The sequence below is a fragment of the Balaenoptera ricei genome, chromosome 6 (genome assembly GCF_028023285.1).
Source record: "Balaenoptera ricei isolate mBalRic1 chromosome 6, mBalRic1.hap2, whole genome shotgun sequence".
Taxonomy (NCBI): Eukaryota; Metazoa; Chordata; class Mammalia; order Artiodactyla; family Balaenopteridae; genus Balaenoptera; species Balaenoptera ricei.
In genome coordinates this window covers 3,035,993-3,063,084 of record NC_082644.1, presented here as the reverse complement: position 1 = coordinate 3,063,084, position 27,092 = coordinate 3,035,993, and the positions used below count along the sequence as shown (strand labels likewise).

Genomic DNA, 27,092 nt, shown 5'->3' with positions numbered 1-27,092 from the left:
CTATTCCTCACCCAATACAGGCTAATATACTGTCCAAGAAAACAGTCGTTTAAGAAATCACAAAGAAAGAAGACAGACTCTATCGGCCAATCACCACGTAAAGCAGCAAGAGGCTGGGCTTCCGAGCTGGAAGGCTACCTGGCCCCTGAGCTGTGCCGTGCTGACCACGTGCATGGACACATCTCCCCAGCCTCGACGACCACCTCTGTGCAGGGGGCCGCAGAGGTCAATGAGAAACTCGAAGGCAGTGTCCCAGCGGGAGGTGTTCGCTTTCCCTCCTTTCTCTACGGAGGGGTCGTGTGCTCTGTCCCTACGGGATTGTTTGTTAAACCGCTGGGTCCCCTAAGTGTGCGGTGTTCGCAGGAGCCTCAGGCGGTGCGGGGGAATCATCCCGTCTACACACAATCCGGCCTTGCCGTCATCAGCCTGCAGGCAGAACACTGTCCCTGAGGATTCCAGGTAGGAAGAGCAATGCAGTAGGGGTCAAGGGGCCCGGAGAGAAAGGGCAGGAGGCAGACGCCAGCCCAGGAGCAGGGGAGCAACACCAGGCTGAGGCCCGTGCTGAGGCCGGGCCCGCGGGGCGTCTCCACGCTGCCTGACACCCGCCAGGCCGTACTTCCCACACTCCTACCGTGGGGAAACATGGCCAGTTTACGTGCAAAGGGCAGAGAAATCAACTTATACATTTTAAGTGCACTGGTGTTCATCTGCCAGCACTTTATTCAAAAGGTTTGTGGATGGAGACCACAGAAAAGCAGAAACAAAGCATCTGCAAAGGGTTTTCATCTAATTCACAAACCTCGTTTAATTATATCTGATTTCCCTCATTACACGATAAATCAAAGAGTAAACAGCAAAACACTTAGAAAGCTATTACTGTACTGGAGATGAATACTTACAAAAAGAGAACAGGTTGCCGCCGTGCTCCACACCGCGGGCTCGGCCGCCCTCTAAGAGGGGACACACCCTCAGCTGCGCCCCGCCCGCCCCGCACCATGCCGCCTCCGGGCTCCCTGCAGCTCCGAAGCGCTCCTGACAAGTGTCACTTTCTGTTTTGGCAAAGCCCTGGCAGTTGACGCTCTGCCCACCGTCGGTAAGTGGGACTCCGAGGGGCCGACCCTAAAAGGCAGACTGGGCATCCCCCTCCCGGGCCCCCCCCGAGGGCCCCGCAGGCTGGCGGGGCGGGACCGAGCACACTCACCCGTTGTGCGTGACCAGGCACTGCCGCAGGCCCAGCTTGCGGAAGATGTCCACCACGACCTCCATGGGCGTGTGGTCCGTGACGGTGAACGGGCTCATGTCCAGGATGCTGCGTAGCTTCAGCGGCCGGGGACCCTCTGCTGGGAGCGATGGGGTGTGCTGGGCGAAGCACACGCGGGAGCTGCCCACTGTCCCTTCCTGTTTCTTTCTGGCGCTCTCTGAAGAGACAGACAAGACCAAAAACTAAAAACGGATAGGTTTTCTTTTGTTTGTTTTGTTTTCAGGACAACCTGCTTATTCAGAGGTTTAAAACAATAAATAAACGTATCCTTTTGGTCCCCTCTTTCTTTTCCCAAACCGACTGAAAAGCCATTTAGCAATTTCTTAAATTAGACAGAATTAGAATCCACCAACAACAAATCACCTTCATGCAAATAAAATACTTGTGGTATAATTATATCATGGCATAATTTTCTTTGCTGTGGTCTAACTCTGGGGGACAAGGAGGCATGTTGGGAGTACGGGCTTTTAAACGTACACAAGTAACGAGAGCACATTGACTACAGGAACGCACCCCCGAGAGGCCTGCCTGTGCCGTGGGCCACTCCTCCTGCCTTGCAGGTGGGACCACAGAGAATCTCATCCTTGCCTGGACCGTGTTGTCTATCCTACCCCTGTGAACCAGCTACTTTTCTCTTTTCTGACGTTCAGCTTAATTTTCTAGGTGCGTCATGAGGTGGGTTGAAAGTACAGTTACACACGTCACAGACACCAACCGACTTTCGAGGTTGATCTGCACAGGCTCCGTTCATTCCCGCTCTCCGGGGCTCCGCCTCAAGTGCTCCTGTCCTGTGCCTACTTCCCCTCTGCCACCTCTCAAACTGTGAGACAACAGGTGGCCAAGACGCAGAAAACGGCAGAGGAGGGGCAGAGACCATGGGGAGGAGGAGGAAACCCACGAAAGGGAGAGAATACACAAGCAAAATGGAAGAGCTTATGCTCCTAGGTAGTATGAATCCAAAGCTCTGTGTACAAGTATCGTATTTGTCATACTGAACACATTCTGAACATGAGTTTTGCCACAAAAATATTTAAGCCAAAATAACAAGCATCCGCCCTACACGAGCAGTGAGCCCAGCTCATAAACACACACTGCAACGCTTTCTACTCCTTCTGACCAGCAAGGCCCTGCTTCACTGTGCTGTCACAGTCAGTGACGTTCTAGCGCTAGGATTCCCCAAAGCATCTCAGAAGCATGAGAAGGGCACGGAGAAGAAGAAAGCCCATCAGCGACTGACATAAATGACTTCTGAAAAATGCTCGTTAAACTGCTTTTGGCCCGTAGAAGCACCGGGCTAATGGCCTGTGAATGGAGGAATGGAGGTGCTGTGAGCATGTATGACAGCTGCTCTGTGAAACCTGGTAGTGACAGATTCTAGGGATCTACAGCTCTTTCACTTGTATTCATTTTAGAAACCAAAAAAGTCTCTATACTCATAAAATGGTGTTTCAACTACCTGGGCAGGTACAAAGTTAATTTTAACTCCTACAGAGAGATAAACAAAAGGCTGGTCCACGTACTGCAGCTCGGATTATTGAGTAAACGCTGTTTCACAGTCTAAGGCTGATAATAGTACTGCCATGGGGAAAACCTTCGGCAGATCCTCTCTCCCAGGCGCACAAGCTAAAGCTTTACTCTGAACAGAAGCTCCTGAGGGGGCAGGAGAAAAGTACGAGGGGAGCAGTCTGTCACTGTGCCATGTACCCTTCTAATCGTGTTCAATATGTCAACGGTATTCGAGTTCTCATGCATTAAGAATCTCCTTGTAAAACTCACAGCTCCTAGCACATAATCAGAAAGGAGCAAGTACACTTTTACACCTTAAGGTGGAAGATAGGAAAGATGATTCAATTCACACTATAAATGTAGTATTAAATATATGCTTCATTTTAAACAAATCTATAAAACATTCAGCCTCACTTTTCCATCTGGACCAAAAAAATGCAGGAGGAATGTCTCTCCATTTGGACTAAACTTTAACACAGTAAACTGTCATCTCCTGGTGAGAGAGTCCATGGCAGAACCACGACTTCGTGCAATCTGAAAATACCTTACAAAATTACAGACGCGCTACTCTCTGGTCCAGCGATTCCATTTCTAGTATTTCCCTACATCTGCATAGGCAAAACGTCAAGTACACAAGGTTATCAGATATGTGAGGCAGCAATTTTTATCATAGCAACGCTGAAAACATCTTAAATGTCCATCAGTGGGAAGCAGATTTAAAAAATCATGATGTATTCCACGGTACATCCACTCAGTGGAGTACTGTGTAGCTGTTAAAAATAAAATGATTTGGAAAGATGTCCAAAAAAAACATTGTTTAGTGAAAAAAACAAGACAGAACAGCATGTATTGGGTAGCATGTTATGACTTGTTTTAAAAAAAAGGAGAAAACGTATATACTTACTTACACAAGCAGAGAATGATACCTACAGAAAACGTAAGAAGCCAAGGAGACAGTCGCCTACGGAGCTAAACTGGTGATTACGAGGTCATGGGTGAGAGATTTTTCACTATATACCTCTTTTTTTCTTTCTCTGTATGGCAATTCATCACTATAAACTTTTAATCTTCTCGAATTTGAACTATGTGAATGTACTATCTACATACAAACTAAAAAAAAGGGACTTCCCTGGTGGCGCAGTGGTTAAGAACCCACCTGCCAATGCAGGGGACACGGGTTCGAGTCCTGGTCCGGGAAGATCCCACATGCCGCGGAGCAACTAAGCCCGTGCGCCACAACTACTGAGCCTGTGCTCTACAGCCCACGAGCCACAACTACTGAGCCCACACACCCTAGAGCCCGTGCTCTGCAACAAGAGAAGCCACTGCAATGAGAAGCCCGCGCACCACAACCAAGAGTAGCCCCCGCTCCCCACAACTAGAGAAAGCCTGCACACAGCAACAGAGACCCAAAGCAGCCAAAACTAAAATTAAATTAAAAAAAAAATTTTTTTAACGATATAACATAAAATTTAATGCCGAGTTTATAAATAAATTTGGAGAAAACTGCTCTTTTAAAATCTTGAGTTTTCCACCCCCAGACATAGTATATAGTTCACAATTTATTCAAGCATTCCTTTCAGTCCTTTGATAAACTATTTTATATAAATATCTATAAACTACATATTATATATAAAACTCTAGTGTACAGGTTTATTTTTCCCATTCAAAAACTAAAACTTTACCAAAATATATGTTGGCAAATATTTAAGGTGTGTTAAAAAAAAATCATGCTGTGACTAACCCTTCTGACGACATGAGTTGCTGTTTCACACATCTAAAGTACCCCTATTCCTTTAAACTGACATTATCTGCTATCCCAATGTTCTATTTCTCAAGACAGTAATAAAATCAACTTTTAAAAAATATGTCCACAGAATCAATGGGAATATAAATAATTCTTAACTTTACCACTTTATCTTTTAAAAACCTGGGCTTTTTTTCCTTTAAATTCCTACATAAATTCCAAAATTCTGACCCTTCTCTTTTTCGCTTACTATTACAACGTAAAGAACAAAATGTGAACAGCGAAACTCTTCTCCGACTGTAGGTCGGCCGTGGTGACGGCTCAGAGGCTGAAACACTTGAACGCGGCCACGTCACACACACACTCCGCCCACTCGGACAACTGCCAGTCTATCAGCTCGAGGGAATGCTAGGCTTTGAGCAAGTCTCCCAAAGCTGCAGCCTCTTCCTTAGCTGAGCTGGATATTCTGCATAGGCTCTTTTCTTTTCTTTCTTTCTTCTTTCTGCTTGAAGAGCTCTTGTAAACCGAGAGCTTCCAGTCTGCTTTGAGAGACGCTGCCCACCCACACCACCCAGCCCTCCCTCTTCAAATGGCTCAGGAACTGAAATACTTTACACCCTGTGGCCACAGAGGTAAGCTGGAGGGAGGTGACGGGCTCACAGGAATGACCTTTGGGGACAGGCTGAACGCTCTACATGTTCAGCTCCGAGTCCTCTACTGAACACCAGGAGTATCAAAGCCAACGGCTGGACGAAAATACTCTCTATCACAGGGGCCCCCAACCCCTGGGCCACGGACCGGTACCGGCGCACGGCCTGTTAGCAACCAAGCCGCGCGGCAGGAGGTGAGCGGCGGGCGAGCGAGCGAGCGAACCTTCATCGGCCGCTCCCCATCGCCCGCATTACCGCCTGAGCCATCCACCTGCCCCGTCCGTGGAAGAACTGTCTTCCACGAAACCGGTCCCTGGTGCCAAAAAGGTTGAGGACCGCTGCTCTATTACCTCTGGGGGTTTGGGAAGAGGAGTCAGATTGTGTGGAAAAGGACTGAAGCCTTACTGGGCTCCTCATCAATACTGCAGGACTACAAGGAAAGGGGATAAATAACTTTTGGAGGAACAAAATTGGCTTCCTCCTCAGAAGAAGTTTAATTTCTATCCAAGAAATAACATAGGATGGTTAATGCCTTATATACTTTTTCAACCTGGCATTTAACCAAGAATAACATCTCTATGATTTTTTTCGCTTTAAACCAGGAGTCCCCAGCCCCGGGCCAGTACCGGTCCACGGCCTGTTAGGAACCAGGCCGCGCGGCAGGAGGTGAGCGACGGGCGGGTGGGTGGGTGAGCGAATGAAGCTTCATCTGTGGGCTCCCCATTGCTCGCATTACCGCCTGAGCCATCCCCCACCTCTACCCACCCACCCCGTCCGTGGAAAAACTGTCTTCCGTGAAACCAGTCCCTGGTGCCAAAAAGCTTGGGGACTGCTGCTTTAAACTATATATTACAAGTCAATACTGTAAATCTACATCCAAAAATTGAAAAAGCAAAACCCTACGGATCTGACATGAGACAGACCAAAGATGATGGAATTTTCAATAACCTGCATTCAAATAAGCCAACTTTATTAACTACAAGAAGGTATTTAGCTGTACGCCTCGGCAGTTACTAAGGCCTTATATTAACATGCTATTATGAATATTGTCAACGTAACAAGACTTATCTGAGTGAGAAAAAAAAGAGTCTGACTCCAGTCTCCGATAACAATGCCAAATCAGAAGATAAAACAGTATTTAGCTGGAAAACATCCCACGGAAGGGTAAATTCCTTTCCTAAAGAACCTAAGATATTACGAGACATAAAATACACCACTTGTCCCCATGAACCCAACCAATTAAATTTTATAGCTTTGCTTTCTTTCAGAAATCTATTCTATATTTATATTTGTCCACCTAGGTATCTAGACACCAATAGACAGAGCCGTAGATAGACGTATATGTGTGTGTAGTTCTTTAAAAGGGTACCTATTGCAATTGTCAGGTCTCTTCTGAGGGCAAATCCCACTAATCTCTGAGACTCTTTGGACATTATGACAGGAAAGCCGTTGTAGCTGGTCTCGTTAATCATGTTTTCTATGTCATCCACGGTCATGTTGTCCTGGGTCAGGACGGCCAGCGGAGGGTCACTCCTCCGAGGTCTCATGACATCGGCAGCCAGGGTGGTATGAGTGAATTCTTCTTTTGCATCCAAGAAAGGGTATCCATTTAGCCGGATGTGAGCTTCATAAATGCCTTCCCTCCCAAAGGCATCTCCAACCCATTTACTGGTCATTACTGCAGCCATCAGGGGAACAATATACTCCAAGCCTCCAGTGAGCTCAAAAACAATGACCACCAGGGACACGGTCATCCTCGTCACACCACCTGAAAAAAATAAGACCACAGGTCAGGAAGGGCAGGGTCCTCATCAATCCACGGTGGTAGAATTTCCGCACTAGGCAGGGGGACGCAAATTATAAACAGAACTTAGTGAAAAGGATCATCGCTATTTTAATAAGATCTAGAGAAACCATCTTCTTTGTTTATAACACAGAAGACTATTAAAATAACATTTTAAAACTGGTTTACTTCAGATAAAAAAATCACAGCTGACCGACTAATACAGTTTGCCATTTTGGTTTACTGCTATCACAAAGACATAATTTCACCGCTATAAAAGCTTACAATTAATTCTTAAAGAACTTGGTGAAGCACAGCATAGCTAATTTGTTTACTACCAATTTACAAATTAAACTCGTGGGTAGAATATTAAATTAATACATTTCTCTCCTCTAAATCTCTTCAAAATGAATAAAACACTCTGACGCCTTGCGGTTTCTGGTAACAGTGTAATGCCCCCACTTAGAAAACTCACCTGAACTATTCCAGGTATCTACCAGATCACCACTGTGAGCCCTGCTCTCTGCTGAGGCCTCCCTGACCCAGGCCCCTCCACCTGCACTGTGTCGGTCCCGTGTCTCTGGCTACCCACACCTTATCTTCCGGCTACGCTGGTCTCATTTCCAACTGTGAAGACTCTGGGGGACCCACTGTAGCAGAAACCACCACACACGCAAAGCCAAACCCCTCTTCTCCCCCAGAGAGCTCCCATCCCGGCCCCCAACTCCAGGACCAGACAACACATCCCTCCTGACAACCTAGTGGCCGCTCCTGGTTCATCCCTTTACTCTATCCCAACGTCTAGACTCTCACCTAGTCCTAGCTGATGTGCTCTGCAAACATCTATCTAGGGGCCCCTTTCTCAGTATTCTCACTATCACCCACCTAGTCAGACCCTCAAGTCTCGGCTCCTGAATCTGAATACTGTTTCATCCAACCTCCCTGACTGCGGGCCCCATTACCTTCCATCCACTTTATAAGCCATGTCCCCAGGTTAACTTCCCTAAGTGCTACTTTCACCATGTTGCTCCTTTGCTCAAAAACCTACCAGGGTTTGTCAGTTGATACTGTGTGAAGCTAAAGCTCTTTCTTTTTGTTTTTTAACCTAAAAATAAAAGGGAGAAAGAACCTACTATATATTAGGTATCTACACTATGCCTGGGATACCCTAGGCGGTTTACAAAGGCTTTTATTTTTTTAACCAAGCACGTATTTTACCAGGCACCGTGCTAACAGCTTTATATGCATTTTATTTTACATAATCCTCAAAAACAACTGTAGGAAATAAGTAGTTATTATTTCCATTTTAAAGATAAGAAAGATAAAAATCAAGCAGTAAAGGAATTTTCCCAAAATCATCACACTAAAAATGGCAAAGCCACAACCCTACCACGGATCTGACCAGTTCCAAATAGAAGTTCATCCTGACCTAAGTCACTGCCTCCTTCTCACCAATCCACCTTTCTTTCCCAAAGTGCCCAAAACGCACTCTCTACTTCAACACTGCCAGGTTCTCCGAAGCCCCCCGCGTGCCGCGTTCACCCGTCCCGACCCCGCTGTCTGCACGTCACTGTCCTCTTCAACAAAGGCAGCCCCTTCAAGCCCTGCTCCTCTTCCAGAGCCCCTGCCGCCACCCTCCCTCTGGATCGCTGGAGCCCATCGCCTCGCGCCGTGCTCCTCCGTTTAAGCAGCGCCGGCCTCGTCCCCCGACCCGCGGCTCGCGAGGGGAGGGCCCACGCTCACGCTGCTTTCTGTACCGCGCACCGCACCCCGCGCGGCGGCGCTCGCCGCAAAGCGGATGCCTACTTGCTGCTCTGCCGACAACGATTCCTCCCAACACTTGCATTTAATATGACACTTTGGAAGATCAATAACTACACAATTCTGGCTCACTGAACAAACCTGAGTCAAAATACCAACTACAGTTAAATATTATAACCAAAGTTTAGTTGACGTTTTAAATATAAAATAAAATAATGACTTTCCATGTCCAAGAGGACAAAAAATAGACTCTTAAGAATGTAATGCAGACATTTTGCTTTTCTTTGCCTTAAAGCACTAGTTAGTTTTTTCCTTCGGCTGTAAATGCATCTTAAATGGAGGCAGCCTGGTAAAGAACCTTTTACTAAGGCTGACGGGGAACCTGTGCGGAGGCGGAGTACAGGTTCCCCGAAGCTCTGCGGAGCGCTAACCCAGGAACCGCGCTAGAGCGGCTGCAGGTAAGCCACGCACCCCGACAACGAGAAAACAAACACCTCCTTGGCCAGGATTCAAATCAAGGCTCTGTTGTACTGAGATGTTTTCTGCCCTACAGCATCACGCGATATTAAAAAGACGTTAACTGCTCCTACGGTGCTGCCTTCACAAGTGTGCAGGGACTGGCGAGATGAAAACCAGCGCTGCACAGGCCGCATGCCTCGCCGTGCCCTCCTCCCCCGCCCCGCTCCTCTCCCGGCCCCAGGCACACGCGCGCATGCGCAGGGCCCCGTTACCTAAGCAGGCGGCCGCGCCGACCATGGCGTAAAGGCCGGGGGTGATGCAGTCGGCCCCGACCTCACACCACTCCTTGAAGATGAACCAGTCGTGGTGATAGTAGGCCAGCTGCTCCACTGCGATGCCCACGATGCGGCCGGCGATCGCGCCGATGGCCATGCTGGGGATGAACAAGCCCGACGGGACCTGCAACGGGGCAAGCGCTCGGTGAGGCACGTCCCCTGCGCGCCTGCTCCAGACCGACGGTCTAAGCCTTGAGGCGCAGCACGGAATCCTGGCGCAAAGGGAACTGCAGCAAACCCTTGTTCTAACTGTAAGGGCAACAATCCCACCAGCTCAGTTACAAAGTAACAACCCACACTCCCCAGCCCAAAGAGAAGGTGACCCAAGGGTTATTTCTCCGTTAGCTCAGGGGTCTCTTCATGCCGGTCCCTTACATACACACATACATGAAATGATTAAAAGGCGCACAGTTTTCTTGATTCAATTTAGTGAGGAAACCAGGAACAGTGCAGACCAACTATTTAACCAATATTAAAAGACCAACAGCTCCAACCTGCCAGGCACGAAACGAGCCCAGCACAGAGCAATACGTGTTGACAACTGTGTCAGGTCATGAAAAGAATATGCACACAGAAGGGATCAAAACAGACGTTTCACTCTCCCACCAGATAGGCCCTCAGCCAGAGTGGAGGGCAACGTGGGCCTTGGCGGCCTGCCCGCTGCCTCTGGCTTCCGTGGGAGAAAGCTGGATTTACAGAGCAGACTCCCTGCAGAAGTGGGGGCTGTAGTGGCTCTTCTAACTTGGTTCTCTATGAAAAAAGGGGAAACTTCACGGCTTTTCTATCACTTAATCACGGCTTTTCTATCACTTAACCCACATGCCCAGCGGACTAAGGCAGAGCCCAACAGAAGAGAGAGACGGTGGTTCAAAGGCTGCTGCTGCTGCAGTCTGCTGAGCTGCAGCTGTCCTCCCCGTGGCTCACGGTGCTGTGTCATCGGTGAATGGTAGCAGCTGCGTCAGCCACAGGTGCCGGCCTTTAAAGAACGAGGGTCCGAAGGACAGACATCTGATTCCCACACACATCACTGACGATCGTAAGAATTACATCTCCGGCAAATCACTAACTGATGAATGTTATTCTCACTTTCATAAATTCAAAAGAAGCAATGTCCCAGGGCACAAGGCCTAGCTGCCTGAAACCCCTGGTGGAAAGGCCTGGTACTCCCAGGCCTAGTGACTGAGCTCTGAGCCCACAGGGCCCTCTCCAGCCAACATCCCACAGTGATACAGGAGGCAGAGCAAGGGCTCCCCACACACACCCACATCCTAATTCCTGGGAATCGGTCCGCCGCACACAGGGGGGATTCAGGTTGTTTTATCAGCTGACCTGAAAACAGGAGATTACCCTGATGATATGGGTGGGCCTGAAGTAATCACAAAGGCTTTTTAAATGTGAAAGAAGGCTTTAGAAGAGCTCGTGTCAGACCGCTGAGATAAAGCAAAGACTTGACCAGCCATGGCTCTGAGGATGAACGAAGGGGGCCAGGAACCAAGGCACGTGGAGGCTGGAAAAGGCAAGACGACGGACTCCCCCCCAGAACCCCCGTAAATCCCTGTTTGCATCTTCACTTTAGCCCAGGGAGATCCAATTTGGATTTCTGATGTCCAGAACTGTAATAAATGTATGCGATTTGGGGGTAATTTGTCACAGCAGCAACAGGAAGCTACTAAAAGTGGTTTTAAAAGATAATGATGAATTCTCTGACATCCCTTCCCACTCTGAGGCAGAGTGTGTGTCCCCTCCCTGAACCCGGGGCCTCTGTGACCGCGCAGAGAAACCGAACTCAACAGGAGGCGTGCTGCAGGACATCCTCGGCTAGGTTAGAAACGGTCCTCTTGGAACCATGCTCTGGGGACCCTGAACTGCCACCATGTGAGGAATCCACCCACCCTGAGGCCACCACGAGGGAAAAACCAGAGACAGACAGTGCAGGGGCCCAGATGGTCCCCCCCAGCTGTCTGAACCTGCTCGGCCCAGGTGCCTGACACACGAATGGCTCTGAGATGCCTCACACACGAATGGCTCTGAGATGCCTGACACACGAATGGCTTTGAAATGATCAGCCGAGCCGTGTCTTGATGACAACCGTGGAACTGACCACGAACACAATATGCCCAGGTGAGACCCTCCCATCCTACTGACCCAACATCAAGAGCATAGTAAGCGGTTCTCTTAAGCTGCTGGGTTTGGGGTAAGTTGTTAACCCAGCAAGAAATACCATGCTCAACAATATATCCTAAAAAATTCTTCTTTTCATTACTAAGAACTGAACCCAAAAGATAACTTTTTCAGCCTACATTTATGAAGCAACCATCTTTAGATAAAACTTTCATTTCTCGTTCCACATACAAGTTCTGAACATGCCAAGACTACTTACGTATCACCTCACAGGAGCACCTACCTTGATACCAAAAGTGAACACTGTCATTATGATTTTAAATATGAGCGCCAAGCATAACTGCCATATAGCTGAATATACTCCAAGGCCTGCTGGACGATCAGGAATGTCATCAACGATTTTACTGGCGTTCATGTCATTTCTGTAGTCGCAGAGAGAAGAGGATTCCAGGGGGCCGCAGTCTGTGAAAAGCTCCTTGATCAGTTCGCTGGTGTTGAGCCTCGTGTAGGGATTAGGGAAGGCTGCCACAGCAGTGACGGCTGCAACAATGATGACCTCGAGAACAGGGTACTTTCCAAACGTGGTGGATTTGCGTCGGCGGCACCAGGCAATGTTTGCCCTAATGAAAAAGGCTCCCCACAGCCCTCCAAATACCCCGAGGAGAATAAAAGGAAACAGTTCAAAAAGGTACCACGGTGTATGATACTCCACATAAAAAAGGACCAGACGGCTGTTACCAAATGGATTGATGGATCTCAAAACAAACGCAGCCACTAAAGCAGCAAAAAATGATCTCCATAAAGTTTTTAGAGGAAAATAATAGCTAACCTAAAAAAAAAAAGGAAAAGAAAAATTAATGCTATAATTTTATAAGATAGTTCTGATATGTTATAACTTCAACAGTAAATATCAACACTCTAAATTTTGCTGCAGCTAGAATTTACATATAATGGATTTTACCGTGGTAAGAAAAAGACAACTATTTAGTAACTTTGGCTATCACATCATTACTAATTCACAGTATCAACTGATTATAAGTGTCTAATAATTATTTAAAATACGTAGCATTGTGTTATTTTTAACATGAGCTTCATGCCAATTCAATCATGGTAGTTAAGAATAAATGTACCACCACCAACTCCTGTTAGTTCATAAAGAAGTATTTAACTTCCCTCTTATATATTAAAGCAAAAAGAAGAACATAAACAACTGGTGGGGAAAAGTAAATTTTAAACATTTCTAAGTCACATTTTTGTGTAAATGTGTAAAAACTCTTAAGCACCAGTGAGAACACAAAAACAAAATATTCCACTGAGGCAACCAGAATTATTTCCTTAAACATTAATAACTGCCATAGAAATAATCACACAAGAAAAACTTAAAAAGACTTAGAAACTGATTAAAAATCTTTAAATAAAAACAAGGCTATAATTTAGCCAATAAGGATTGTTTCCAATATTTTCTATTTGTGCTTACTCTTATGTTCAACAAAGTTAAATTTTAAATAATCACTAACATTTTATACATGAATAATATTTTAAAAAGACTTTTCTCAATAAAGAACATATATATTACTTTTCATGACTTTTTAATGTAAGAAAGAGTGGAAAATAACTATGAAAATAAATTTGAAAACTTAAAAGCAAAGTCTGTGTCTATTACACTAGCTATAAAACTGAAAAGTGTGCCAAAATACATGTGTAATGGTAATTATACATAATTTTAATTGCTGGTTGTTGTTGTTTTTAACCTACCTCTTCCAGGCTGAAAAGAACTCCTCCGATCGGTGCACCAAAAGCTACAGAAACACCTGCAGCTGAGGCAGCTGATAGCACCTACAAAGAGGATGCAGGTTATTTCACATGTTCTTATAAACTCAAATATACCAAACACAAATTCTTCATGTTACTCAAATTTTCGAAATGCCCTTCTGAATTTAACTCACATGTCTCCCTCTCTCCAAGCAAAGGCAAATATTTCTTCTAAAAAGATTTTCTTCTCTTCTGCTTTAATTGAAAGGTCACTCTTATATTCAATATTCAGTCAAAAAACATTTGCGCGAGATATACCAATGTAATAAGCAGGATGTAAAGAAAAGGCAATGACCACAGACAACCTTCGAGATGTGTGCTTGAGGACACCAGTGGAGAGAGACCAGTGGAGAGAGCTGTTTGTTTGTTTTTAAACAGGATATTATTTCTTCAGATTTTGGAGCTCACTGCTGCATCATTAATAATTACTCCAGCCCACGTGCTAGTGAAATGTCCAGGGAACTTAAAACCTATAGCGCTCCCTACAGGTTCCGTTCCCTAAGTCCTCTGAAGAGCCCGCTCCTGCCCCCAGGGGACCCTCGGCTGAAGGTGCAAACCACGGCCGCCCGAGGGCGCACGCGCACCACAGGCCACAGCAAGGAAGAAACAGCACGCGCGGGCCTCCCTCCCGTCCCCAGGCGGCCAGTGAACGCTGCCCACCTCCCACCAGGGCGAAGCCAAACACACATAGCAAGTCACTGGGCACCTACTGGTAATCAAGTACTTTCCTAAGTCTTTATTCCTTTCACTACTTTACTCCAGTAAATATCTGAGGCTACCAAAGCATTTCCTCAAATGGTGAATTCTGACATCTCTGAAAGAGAAATTTGAAATAATAAAAATTACACTGTAAGTGTTAAGAGCACGAACTCCATAGTCAGGCTCCAGAGTCAGTAGTTGGTAAATTAAAAATGAACAAATACTTGTTTTAATTAAATTGTACCTGGCTTTAGAAGGCAGACTGCTTATGTGGGGGAGGAGGGAGAGCATATCTAACTTACCGTTTTGTTTTTTTCCACCAACAGGATTGCAGACAACAGACTTAACTGAATTCTCTGATTCTACGTTTAATATAATAGAATTTTACAATCAAGGTAGCACCCGTATACCTAAAAGTCACAGATGTTTTTGTCTGTTTCATAAATATCTAAGAATCACTTAATTTAAACACGTCAAGGAAGTGGTCAAGGGAAGAAGGCCAAAATACGAAGCCTAAATGCTTTCAACTAACGTGTGAACTCTAGTCATTTACGCGCCAAGGTGTCAGAATCAAGTTAATGTCATAAACATTACTAATCTTCACAGTGTGCACATTAAAATCTGGGTGAATTTAATTTCTATAATATTTTCTAATAAATTGATTTTTGTACTTATAATGAATAAATAGAAATTAAAATCTTACCCCACAAATGTCAAGGTACAATAGCAAGTAAAGGAACTGCACTGGGTAGACAAATGCAGTTGAGACTGGGGAAACAGGAGGGGACTGGGCTCCCAAAGTCTAGAGCTAATAAGAAGGTCCCAGGAGCCCACTTTTCTTCTAGAAAATATCCACAGCAACCTAGAAACATCAGGGGAACTCTATGATATATCAAGTTTAAAGGTCTCCTGGAAGATCTCAGGCAAGAGGAAGTCCTGTATCCCCTTAACGTGAATCTCTGATGTAACCTCAGGAGGTTAAAGACCCTTTGAGCTTCTGTAAGGTGCCAGAGAGCTCTCTGAGATGACACACCTCTCCCAGTGGGCATCAGACACCTCCTCCAGAGGAAGACAGCTGGTGAGATGGCCCACCCCAGGAGAAACACTGATCGGAGAAACGGGAGTAAAAACAATGTTACATTTGGGAAACACTTCAGAGGAGGAGAGGTGTCAGGCAAAGCAAAAACAAATGCAAACCTCTGTGAAATTCAGCTGAAACCAACGGACACCAGGCCATCTAAACCTCCCTGAAATACAGGAGTGAGCCGCACTGGGGATGGACTCCAGACAGATACTGGAGATCATTCAGAACACATTAAAATTGTAATCTGAATACAGAATTTACCCAATGTGATCTTTACACTAGGAAATTCTTCACTGATTAAGTCTATGTAACAGATGTTCATCTGTCAAACAAAAGAAGACGCTTACCTCTCTTTTCTTAGCTTCATTTGTGCTGTACTTCGGAAAGAGGTAGGAAAAGATATTTCCACAGCAACAGGCAACGTGTACCAAGGGCCCTTCTTTTCCTAAACTCAAACCTGATGCCACAGCCAGTACTAATGTGATGGTTTTAATCATTAAAGTCCATTTTCCCAAGTAGCCTCTGATGATGAATCCACTCAAAATAGTTTTAATCTACAAAGGAAAGATCAAGGCAGCTTAATTTCCTTTAAGAAACATGAGACCTTAACTAATAGATTACTCTCTTGTTTTACTCACCCTGCAAACTTTGGTGGACAATGGAAAGATTCACAATTCATTTTCTGAAAGCTTGAACTATTATGCTCTATATAATAAATCTGTAACGTATTCTAATTCTCTTCCCCAGCAAGGATAGAAGGCAACCCTATCTCATGAACAAAACTAAAATACCAGGCCATGTTAAGGGGCTACAGACTTCAATGCAAGGGGTATAATTACATAACCAGCAAATGGTAAATTGGGATATTTCTGTTACAGACATATAATACAACAGTTAGATACATTTCAGACATTCTGTGTCAGAAATGAAGATATTTTGCCTTTAAAGATATTGTGCCTTCTCAGAGTACTGTAATAATGTGTAATATTTTCCTATATATTAAGAAGGATGAGTGACAACTGCTAAATACTACACAGTATTGCTCCTTATTAAAGATATTCTTAATTAATACAGCTTTAAAATCACTAAAATTGTTTTTAAAAGCAATGCACTAGAAAAAGCTAGTAACTTATTTAAGACAGAAAACTAAAAAGGGAAAAGAAATAAGTTCACATCATGTTCAATCCTAAGTATATTCTTCTTTAAGTCACTGTTGATAAAAAATAAAACCCAAAAGTTTGTACTATGGACCCACTATGATCAAATATTTATTTTAAAGTACAAAAGGGTTATAAATGTTATCTGCCAAATTCAAGGATTATTAACTTATCTAATTAAAAGATAGTTATAAAAAGAAAATGAACGTAATCAAATCCAGTTCATGAGAGCAAAACATCAACTAAGTCACCAAAGAACTTTAGGCTGCAAGATATTTTCCAGGTTCTTGGTGTTTAGCTGAGTGCTGATATTCGTTTAGTCATGTGCGAAATTCGTAGTGAGGAAAAAAAATCAACCTCCACAAAAAAACAATGAAACGAGTATGGGGAAGAATTTCTTTCAAAGATGTCTACTATCAGCTGACATTTTAAAAATTTTCTTTTTCATATTACAAACAAACCACTTCCCCAGAAAAACCACTACTTTTCCCCCCTACAGGCAAAAAGATCAGTATCACAACTGCAAAATGTTAATGACACGAAACACTGCATGGCTTACCTCTGGAATCCCAGAGCCACAGGCGTACGGAGCAAACACCTTCACCAGGGAAACGGCAAGAAAGGCGAAACTCAAGGCCCAGAAGATGTACATTATGTAGTTCATGATGTACGAACCAGGACCCTAAAAAACAAATCGTTCAGTAGCATGAACTTAATTTACGGGCACCACTAATTCAAGCGCTTGCCACCTCAGCAGCTTGGGTAAAACCTGTCGAAGTTTCCTGGTTTACTGCCACAATAATAAAAGCTTTACATGAACAAAATATTTAAGTAGAATCTAAAAACGTATTTGTATACACACCAAGGAGACAATCTATTTAATATTTTTCCTAGCTTCTTCCTGATCCTCAAAGTCTTGTTGCCAAGAATCTCAGCTGCACTTCAATCTCCGCCAACCCACAAACCACTTTTTGGAAACAGTTGGTGAAGACAAAACTAGCTTCACACTCAGATTTTATTTTGCTGCGATTCTCCTGAAGATTAAGTGAGAAACAGCATACTGCCCATCTTCACCAGCAAACATAGTCTTTTTAGTGCTAAAATTCAGCTACGATAAAATTTTAAAAACATATCCATAGCTTACCATGTAACCATATATATATATATATAAAATATAATATTCTAACTTCTAAAATGTTCTTTATAGAACATCAACAATAGTAAAATACTCATTTAAAAACTGTCATGCCACAAAGAAAAATCTAGGCATTTCTGCAAGATATCTCCAGTTTGAAGGCTTATTTTCACTACAATTTTTGATAATTCATACTTCCCAAACAATTGTGATGTATTATGTTAATAGGCACTTTGTGGTTACACAGCTCCTACCGCACTTCTTTTCTACAATAAGAAACACATTTTACGTCATAACCCAGCAGATTTGTATGTGGCTATGCAGTTAACAGAAGAGCCTCTTGAAACAGTACCCACATTTTACTCACGCCAACGTATTCTCATACTTTCCATTCTATCCTATTACATTTCTTTCTTTATTTTCCTTTAATGCAGTTGCAGTCATCTAACATGTGATTAATTCTACAATTAAATGAATTGGAGACTCATTTCACGGTATCAATTATTAATTCACTTTGAGACAAAGCAAGACTCACCTCCGCTTGCCCTATGATTAATTCGGCCCATGTTTTCCACTGTGGACATTTATCCCTCTCCTCAAATGTGGTTTCATTAGACCCCCAGCAACACTGTTCGTGGTTGTACCACAGTGCGCTAAGGCAGATGCCCTCCTTGAGGTCAGTCATCCAGTCGGCGGCGATGTCTATTAAACCAGCCAATGCCCCTGGAAAAAACGTTGGAGGTGGTGAAAACAGGCAGTCGCAGTCCATTTCTGGGGAGCCCAGAACTATCAGGTTAAAAGGGTCAAGGAAAGCTGGGGACTCCCTACAAATAAAGGGTCATAAAGGGAATACTACACAAATTTAAGATTTCAAGTCGTATTAGAAATAAGTTTCTGTTACTTTTTAAAAAGTGTAAATAGCTATTCTTTAAAATAAAATTGTTATCCTTCGCTTGAAATTAAAACTACTTACATCATTAAAATTCACTGTGATTTTTAAAATGTGTCGGAATCTTCCAAAGACAACCTACCTGGCAGGAGGGGCTCATCTCAGGTTGTGAAAGTCATAGTTTTTACTAGTGTGTTTTAATCTGAAACCTAATCCATAGATTTACAAAGGATCTCAAGCTCATTAAAATGGAATATCCGTTAGAATTAGTGAAACTCATGGCATTAATGAATTACTGTGACAGACTACCAGGTTTTTTTTTTTCTTTTAACAGAAAATCAAATATACCAAGATCATCTTACTGACAGAATACAGAGAATACACAAATTTATGGTCAAAATCTAGGTCCTTCTCATATAAAAAGATCAATGGGTCACATAAACAGTGGCCAGCCAATAAGGGGTATCAGATGCCTCTACTCTCTACACAAATTTTAACTTTCCCTCATGTTCTTCGGGACATAATCTTCCACAGTGGAAGCTGAAAGTCAGTAAAACAGCCCTTCGTGTTTGTTTTCACATCTTCAACTGCTATTAAAGTCTCACCCAGAGGGCCTCTGGGCATGGTGCAGCCCACACGGAGCTTAAGTGTGGGCTCTGACCGTGGCCTGCCGACTCTCTAGCTACATGACCTCGGTCAAGTCGCTTAAGCTCTCTGTGCTTAGTCCCCTCGTCTGTTAAGACTCAGACCACAGGATTGCCATGAGGTTTACACACACGTAAAGCTTTTGGAACAGTGTATGACACACAGGAAGCACTCAATAAATATTAGCTATTTACTGTGATGTTAACATTAAGATATACTTCACTGATCATCTGGTCCAAACCATGTATTTTACAGATAAAGAAAGTGAGCGAGAAAGATCAACCAAATTGGATAGACACATAAGGTGACAAAGCCAAGACTAGAACCCTGAGCCTCCTGCCTCCTAGTCTTATATTTAGGAAGATTTTTTTTGAAGAAAAGAAACAAAACAAATGCTTCTAAAAATCGAAAAGTACCTGAAAAAAAATTGCAAGAAGGAGCGGAGAACTATTTATTATCCTGTTAACCAAGAAAGGGTTACATTAAAAATTTTCTTTACCTGATGCCAATCCCGTTAGTGTTACTACTAGCCATCCTGACCACGCATCATACAAACTCTTTGTCATTTCCCATGCTGATTCTTTCTTTTTGCTGTTGATCTGAAATTAGAAACGTTTATGCTTCATTTTTCAAACTACGAACAGAAGCCACAATTCTAGAATCTAACGATTTTCTCAGTTACTATACATGGAACAGTACCTTCTGAACTAAATAATGGGATAAGTGAGTTTGGGGCAGAATCACGGGGTCAGACACCTGTGACCCAGATGACAAGCATTTACCCAGAAATCTGTATTTTAAACAAGAACCACAGGATGAGAGCAAAGGGGTCCACAAACCACATAAAGTCTGACATAGATTGTTTTAAACTGAATCAATCTTAGCTGGTATACATCTTTTATATTAACAGAAATAAGACATTATAGCTTGAAATGTCTGTCATTCCCTGCTCATTCTCTGCTTCTAGCAGTTAAGTGGAATATAATAGTCTTTAAAAGGCAAGGTCAGTGAGTAACAGTACTATGCCCATAAATGTAGTACAAAGCAGTCATGTGAATAAAGGGGATGCCAAAATGTGTAGGCCTGTAATATGCGGGAATGGAGCGCTCCAATCCCAGGGGAAGGGTCCCATCACTGTGTAAGGCAGAAACGTCCTCTACAAATACAGAGCAGGAGGTAAGATTCGCAGGACGGCAACAGATTTGATTTCTAGATCTCACTCTAAGACACAAGAGGGCAAGTCTCTCCTCTCTTCCTAAGAAACGATCCCTAACTTGCCCAAACCTCTTCTGTCCTACTACCACAGCTGCTTTACAAAGCCACATTCTCGGGCCAGGACTTCAGTGCTCCTTCATCCCACGGGAGGGCTACAGCCGGAATTCAATGATCTGGCCTATTTCAAACATTTGCTCTATTTCAAGCCACAAGGCTCCATTCAAAAGACTCAGTAAGTCCTAAATTGAATGCGGCAATTTTATTCCTTCTATATTATAAGCAACCAATCACAGATATTAACCATTCTTTAGAATTGAAGGTAGGTCATTCCTTTCAAAAACAATAAACCTCATGTTGCTTCTTCCTCTAAGTAAGAATAACTGTAATGTTTAATGAGATATAACATTAAGTAAAAATTTGAAAATCATCTAAATGTTCATCAATAGAGTACTGGTTAAATAAACTGCAGTACATCTATGTCATGAAAAACTCTGAAGCCATTAAAAAAGAATGAGATAAATGCAGTATCATTTGGGGGCGAAAAGCAAAGTATAAGTGTGTACAGGACGCTACCATTTATCTAAGAAAAATAAGTAAATATATATGCTTGTATTTTAAAAAATAAAGGGACAAAACATAACACTGAAAGCGTGAATCATTACCTGTAAGAGGAGGAAGGCAATAAGTTGGGAGACACAGGGACTATAAAAGAAAGTAATTTGTATGTATAACCCTAGTGGGATAAACACGAAGGACAAAAAGTATCGTAAAAAAAGAAAACACAAACTCTTCAGTAAGCATATTGCTGGCGAGAGTGTTGGCAGCATTATTCTGAAATAACACATCTGCTGTGTGTGTGTTGTGAGGAGAATCAATGCATGTGACGCTGAGATTCCGGGCTTGGCTGAAAGGAGATACAGGTTTAAGGACTAGAAGTCAAATGAAAGCCCTCCAGCATTTAATTTAAATTAGAAGGTTCCTCTAAACTTAAGAGGCTAGAAACAATGGCCAGCCTGCAAGCAGTGAGAGCCTCCAGCGCTCCCGCTGCCTGTGTACCGTTTTCCTTCAAAGGAACCAGAGCTCCTTGGAGAGGTCCAGGTTCGGTGCAGGAAACGTGTAACATGAGCCAGGATTATCTTGTCTTCCCGGGATACATCAAAGTCTACCAAGCACGGGCCAAAGGGCTCAGACACCAACCTAAGTAAGCTGCCACTGGTCAGAAATGGAATAACATGGGCATCCATAAGGATAATAATTGTGATGATTAAAACACATCAAATACGTTTAGACCCATGAAGATACAGAAACAGCAACCAAACAAGCAAACCAAAACCTCACTGGTCAACTCTGAGGGCGCTAGGGAGCCGTGAGGTGTCAAACTTCCTCCCTTCTCTGTACAATCCGAACTTGAGCGAATCCAGATAATTGGTGTGGGAAGGTTCTCTTTATAGAAAAAGTCAAGCTAACAAATAAAAGCGGAATGAGAATTAGATTGCTACCATCCTGCGAAATACTGACATAAATATCTGAAATGATATAATGCTGATTTGCTTCAAAATAATCTGGGGTAGGAGGGCTACAAGGATAATAAAAAGTTTACGGGAAAAAGGAATTAGATAGCTATATGCACTGAAATAGAAAGTTTTCTTTTTTTTTAATTTGATGCTTTAAGAACAACAGTAAGAACATCTACATGTAGAACTTCCCAGCTTTAACAGAGTTTTATGCTTATATAAGCATATATTAAAGCACTGAAAATGATATTTGACTTACTTAGAAAGAGATGATTGATGTGAATAGCTAGGACACTCGCTGACTACTTCACACTTATTGTTATATTATTTGAAATGTTTTCAAGGACCATGGACTACTTTCATAACCTGAGAAAAAAAGGGATGTGTGTTGTGGTTTTAGTTTCAGTTTTCTCTAAAATTTTATAAACACGGTATCTATGGACCCTTTCCTACCCCTCACTTGAGAACAACACATTTAAACCCTCTCTGAATATGTCAGTGACTCTGTAAAGTAATACACTTCCAAGTACAACTGTGTTTACCTAACAATCACACAAGGTACGGAATTTATAGTGTGTGTGATTTAGGCACACTGGATTAAAACCGTTCTCAGGGGCTTCCCTGGTGGCGCAGTAGTTAAGAATCCACCTGCCAATGCAAGGGACACGGGTTCGGGCCCTGGCCAGGGAAGATTCCACGTGCCACAGAGCAACTAAGCCCATGCACCACAACTACCGAGCCTGTGCTCTAGAGCCCGCGAGCCACAACTACTGAGCCCACGTGCCACAACTACTGAAGCCTGAGCACCTAGAGCCCGTGCTCCGCAACAAGAGAAGCCACTGCAATGAGAAGCCCGTGCACCTCAACGAAGAGTAGCCCCCGCTCACCGCAACTAGAGAAAGCCCGCGCACAGCAACAAAGACCCAACGCAGCCAAAAATAAAAATAAAAATAAAAATAAAAAAAATAAATTAAAAAAAAAAAACAAAACAGTGGTTCTCATGGTGTGGCCCAGATACCCTGTGTGTCCCTGAGACCTCTTCTCAGGGGTCTTCAAGGTCAAAGCTATTTTCATAGTAATACTAAAACACGATGCGCCTTTTTCACCACGTTGATGCTTCCACTGATAACGCAAAAGCGATAACAAAACTGCTGGGTCCTCAGCAGGGTCAAGGCGGTGGCACCCAAACACCCTGGCAGTCATCACATTCTTCACTGCCACTTAGAGCTAAAAGGTCAGTACGTGCCAGTTTCACTTTGAAATGTCTTTGAGGAAGCAGTAAAAAGTACTGCGCCCCGTCCACTGAGGCTTCCTAACACTGCGTGTGATGACTGAAGTATACACACAGCACTTCTGACGCACACTGAAGCCAGAGGCGAGGCCTTGAGGAAAAGCACCTGTGCCATCTACTTGAGCTGCAAAATAAACCGCTTCCATGGAACACCCATACTACTTGAAAGAAAACCACCAAGCCATGGTTTTTTCAGACTTGGAAATTTGACAGGTATTTTTCTCAAAGATGAACCAAGTAAGCCTGTCATTTCAAGTAAAATGTGTATTTGTTTCCAATGATAGAATTTGAGCTTTCAAGTAAAAATGAATTTTAGAAAACTTGTAGCCATCCCTATAAGAATGACAGATCCCAATCCTTAAAGACTTTTCTGAGGAGATCAGTGTTGATATTAACAAATGTGCCTTTTTTGATATTGTATAATGATATGGTGTAATGAAAGTGTCAACTATTGAAAGAACTACATGAATCAATATTTTTTTCTTTCTTTCTTTCTTTTTTATTTTTTTTACTATTTTTCAAAGGATCATGGCATAATGTTACAAAATCATCCATTCAAAGTTCAACAGGAACCAACAGATTTTAATGTAATAGGAGACAAAAAGTTCATTGATACAGTTTCAGATTACACACTGCATCTAACCTTTAAGAAACTACCACTTGTCACTGTCACTGTCATGCAGTATCAAAGAATATCCACAATGATCTGAAAAGGTTATTAAAATACTCCTGGCTTTTCCAACTACACGTCTGTGTGAGGCTGGATCTTCTTCATCCAAAGAAGAAAAGTTTTTACTTCAATCAAAACATATCACAACAGATTGCAGTAGCAGATATGAGAAACCCGCAGTTTTTAGTAAACCAGACAACAATGAATGAATGATTTATAAAGATGTAATACAATGTCACTCTCTCACTAAATATTTTTTATTTTGGAAAATAGTTATTTTTCATAAAAATGTTTTTTATGTTAACATGTAATGGATTTGTTATTGTTACTTTTAAATGAATTAATATTTTTGAAATTTCTCAGTTTTAGTATCTAATATGGTATTATCTCTTATTTTCAGTTACACTCGATTTATAATGTTCCCAGAAAAGGTAAATATTGACTGATGAATCTCAGAAGCAGTACTTTTCATAAACAATATAATCTAAGTCCAACTTTAGGTTTAATACACATAATATACATTATTATGAAAGGTAATACCTAATTTGTACAAGCAATTACTTCATTTACAAGTAACTTTCAGAGCTCAAATTTGCAAACGGCCTTTTAGAATTTGGAATTTTATTTTCAAGAGATTTTTTTTTCTCTTTTAAAATTATTTTTGGATTACACTGTATCAGTAAGGCACAATCGACAACAAAAAAGTTAACATAAGTTGCAGTTTTTAGCAAAAGCCATTCTTTTTTTGATTAGTGATTCATTACAACATTCAATATGCCCCACACAGGACTCAATTTGAGAAATATCTCAGAATTTAAAACCAAGAAAGGAGATAAAAGAAAACAGCAAAACCCCGGGAAACTATCTCCCCAGTAAGCTGCTTCTTTTTCCAACAACTGAAAATTATGTAATACGTCTCCTCTTTTGCCGTAGCTGCTGTGCGGCTCAAAGCCAGATATCATGCTGACTGCTACATCTTGAACTTGGCTTCATCCACCCTCAATTCACATGTCGCGGTTTCCCTTTCCTTCCTGCGTTGTCTTACTATACTTTTTTGATTTTAAGCTACTTCAAATCCTTTCGAGAAAGACATGGGATATAAATAAACTTTTTAAAAATTACATAGAGAAAAAACATATATTACTTATAAAATGGAGGAATTTACTTGAATGTACTTTTAATGTATAACGTATTTTGGCAGGCCGAGATCACATATTATTAAATGATCTAATTGTGCACTGTCATTTTAAGGACTACTGAACACACTCACCCGTCTGTGCCTTTCCCTGTCTTTACATCTCTCCCGCACCCAATCAATGGTGTGGAAATCGTCATAGGTACCAACGCCGGGGATGGGTTCATCCAGAAGGTCCAGCAGGTGGGTGGAACTGCTGATGCTGCCCCCGTTGGTCATGGTGTAATGAGTTCCTACAAAGCAGAAGGGGACCATGAGCGTGCTCTGTGAGGCACAGCGGTGAACTACGCAGCCTCCTCAGCACTTCATTAGGGATTCGTAAAGAAACAGGTACCGCCTGAAATAATCACACTAAAACAGAGGAAGGAAAGCATTAGAAAAATTCATCTGAAACTTGGAAATAGGCAAAAGGACTATGGCATGTCCTTTCCAACTCACACACTGTCCCCTAAATCAGCTTTGTCATCAAGCTGGTTCCCTCATTAGAGTTCAATAAATATTCAATACAAGTGTCCACTTGTTCAATACAAGTGTCCACTATGTAACAGACTTGAGGGTACAAGGAAGGAGACAAAGACAATTCACAAAAAAGAAATAAAAACTGGCTATTAACTTTGAAAAGAAGTTCAATCTAACACAGAAAAAGAAATGCAGATAAAACCTACCATATCATTTTCCTCTATCAGACCGGTAAAGATTAAAAAAGCTGGCTAATGCACTGAGTTGGCGAAGTTACGGGGAAAAGAGGTCCTGCCACAAAAGCATTAGTCTCAGTATAAACTTGTATAACCTCTTTGGGCAGGCAAAGCTACACAGACAGTCTCCAACCCAGCGGCCACATATCTAGGAATTCTTCCTGCACTTATCCTTGTACAAGTCCATAAATCATGCACAGTGTGGGGAGAACATCTTACTAGTGCTCCAGAAAGTAAGCAAAAACAAATGCCAGATGCTTACGATCTAAAACAGGGGTCAGCAAAAGAGCCAGAAAGTATATCTTTTAGGCTTTGGAGGCCATATAGTCAGAACTACTCAACTTTGCCACGGTAGCACAAAAGAAGGCATAGACAATATATAAATGAATGAATATGGCTGTGTTTTAATAACAGTTTATTTACAGGTGAAGAAGGAGATCTGACCTAACCCCTGACCCTATTTTCAAGTGCGGATCAGCATGTTTAATTTGAAAATTATTTAGTAAAATTTATTTTGGTTTAAAAGTTACGCTTACATGTATATTTAAATACAGAGAAAACAGTATGAAGAGAGATGAAACAACACGTTAATAATGGTTACCTCTGCCAAGTAGATTTGTTTGAAAAAGCAGAGAATGAACTTTATCTGCATACCCCTTGTAGGTATATAAATATATATATATATACACACACACACACATATATGTAGTATATATGTATATATATTTCAATGAAAATTACTTTTCTAAATAAACACACACACTATTAATAGGGATGTGAACGGGACTGAGAATAAAGGAATCCTAATGGATCTAAAAAATAGTTAAGTGAAAAGAGCAACAAACTGCTACCAAAAGGCCCAGATTCTAGTCTTAGACAGTTAAGTAACTTTGGACAAGTCATCTTCAAATATTAAGCATCTAAATGATATATGTTATATATCATTTTGTTATACCTTATAACAAAGACATATAAGCAAAGAAGCATTTGGAATTTATCTAAAGCCCTAAAAACTTAGAAAAGCTGGTACATAATTTCAAACAGGTGATCTTAGCATAAGTGATTACAGATTACATCTTCAAATTATGTAGCAGTAATATAGATTTTATGCCAAAAATCATCATCTAAAAGTGTGTCATTTTAATAAAAATGTACTAACTGATATAGAATATAAGGAGTGGCACTATACTAATGTTTAAACAAACACTATAAAAAGAAACCCAAGAAACCAGTTTATTTTATTCTGTGGCTTTTAAGGAATAGAGCAAAATTTCCAGACTACTCTTGCACTCTGATGGTTTAAACTCACTTGTTCTCTTTCGTTTACAAAGAAACTCATAAATGTTAAGTCATTCACCAAAGGATCACATGGCAAAGCCAGAATCTGAACCTTCCCCCCTCGCTTATAAACAGCGCCTAGATTAGAGCAGGAGAGGGTCTTGAAGCAGTGGGGCGGTGGGAGGAAGAG

At 42.3% G+C, this 27,092-nt stretch overlaps 1 protein-coding gene across 6 annotated transcripts in view; it reads right to left on the bottom strand.

Moving 5' to 3' along the window:
- CLCN3 (chloride voltage-gated channel 3) overlaps positions 1-27,092 on the bottom strand; it is an 84,565-nt gene that overhangs the window by 7,161 nt on the left and 50,312 nt on the right. For all 6 annotated transcript variants that reach the window (XM_059926741.1, XM_059926740.1, XM_059926743.1 and 3 more), the window contains 10 exons: positions 25,005-25,162; positions 19,544-19,643; positions 18,046-18,233; positions 16,935-17,057; positions 15,566-15,772; positions 13,379-13,459; positions 11,907-12,452; positions 9,440-9,626; positions 6,534-6,932; positions 1,202-1,418 (listed from right to left, as the gene is read on the bottom strand). In XM_059926741.1, the coding sequence (XP_059782724.1) occupies positions 1,202-1,418; positions 6,534-6,932; positions 9,440-9,626; positions 11,907-12,452; positions 13,379-13,459; positions 15,566-15,772; positions 16,935-17,057; positions 18,046-18,233; positions 19,544-19,643; positions 25,005-25,162 (2,206 nt within the window). The remainder of the gene's footprint in view (positions 1-1,201; positions 1,419-6,533; positions 6,933-9,439; positions 9,627-11,906; positions 12,453-13,378; positions 13,460-15,565; positions 15,773-16,934; positions 17,058-18,045; positions 18,234-19,543; positions 19,644-25,004; positions 25,163-27,092) is intronic.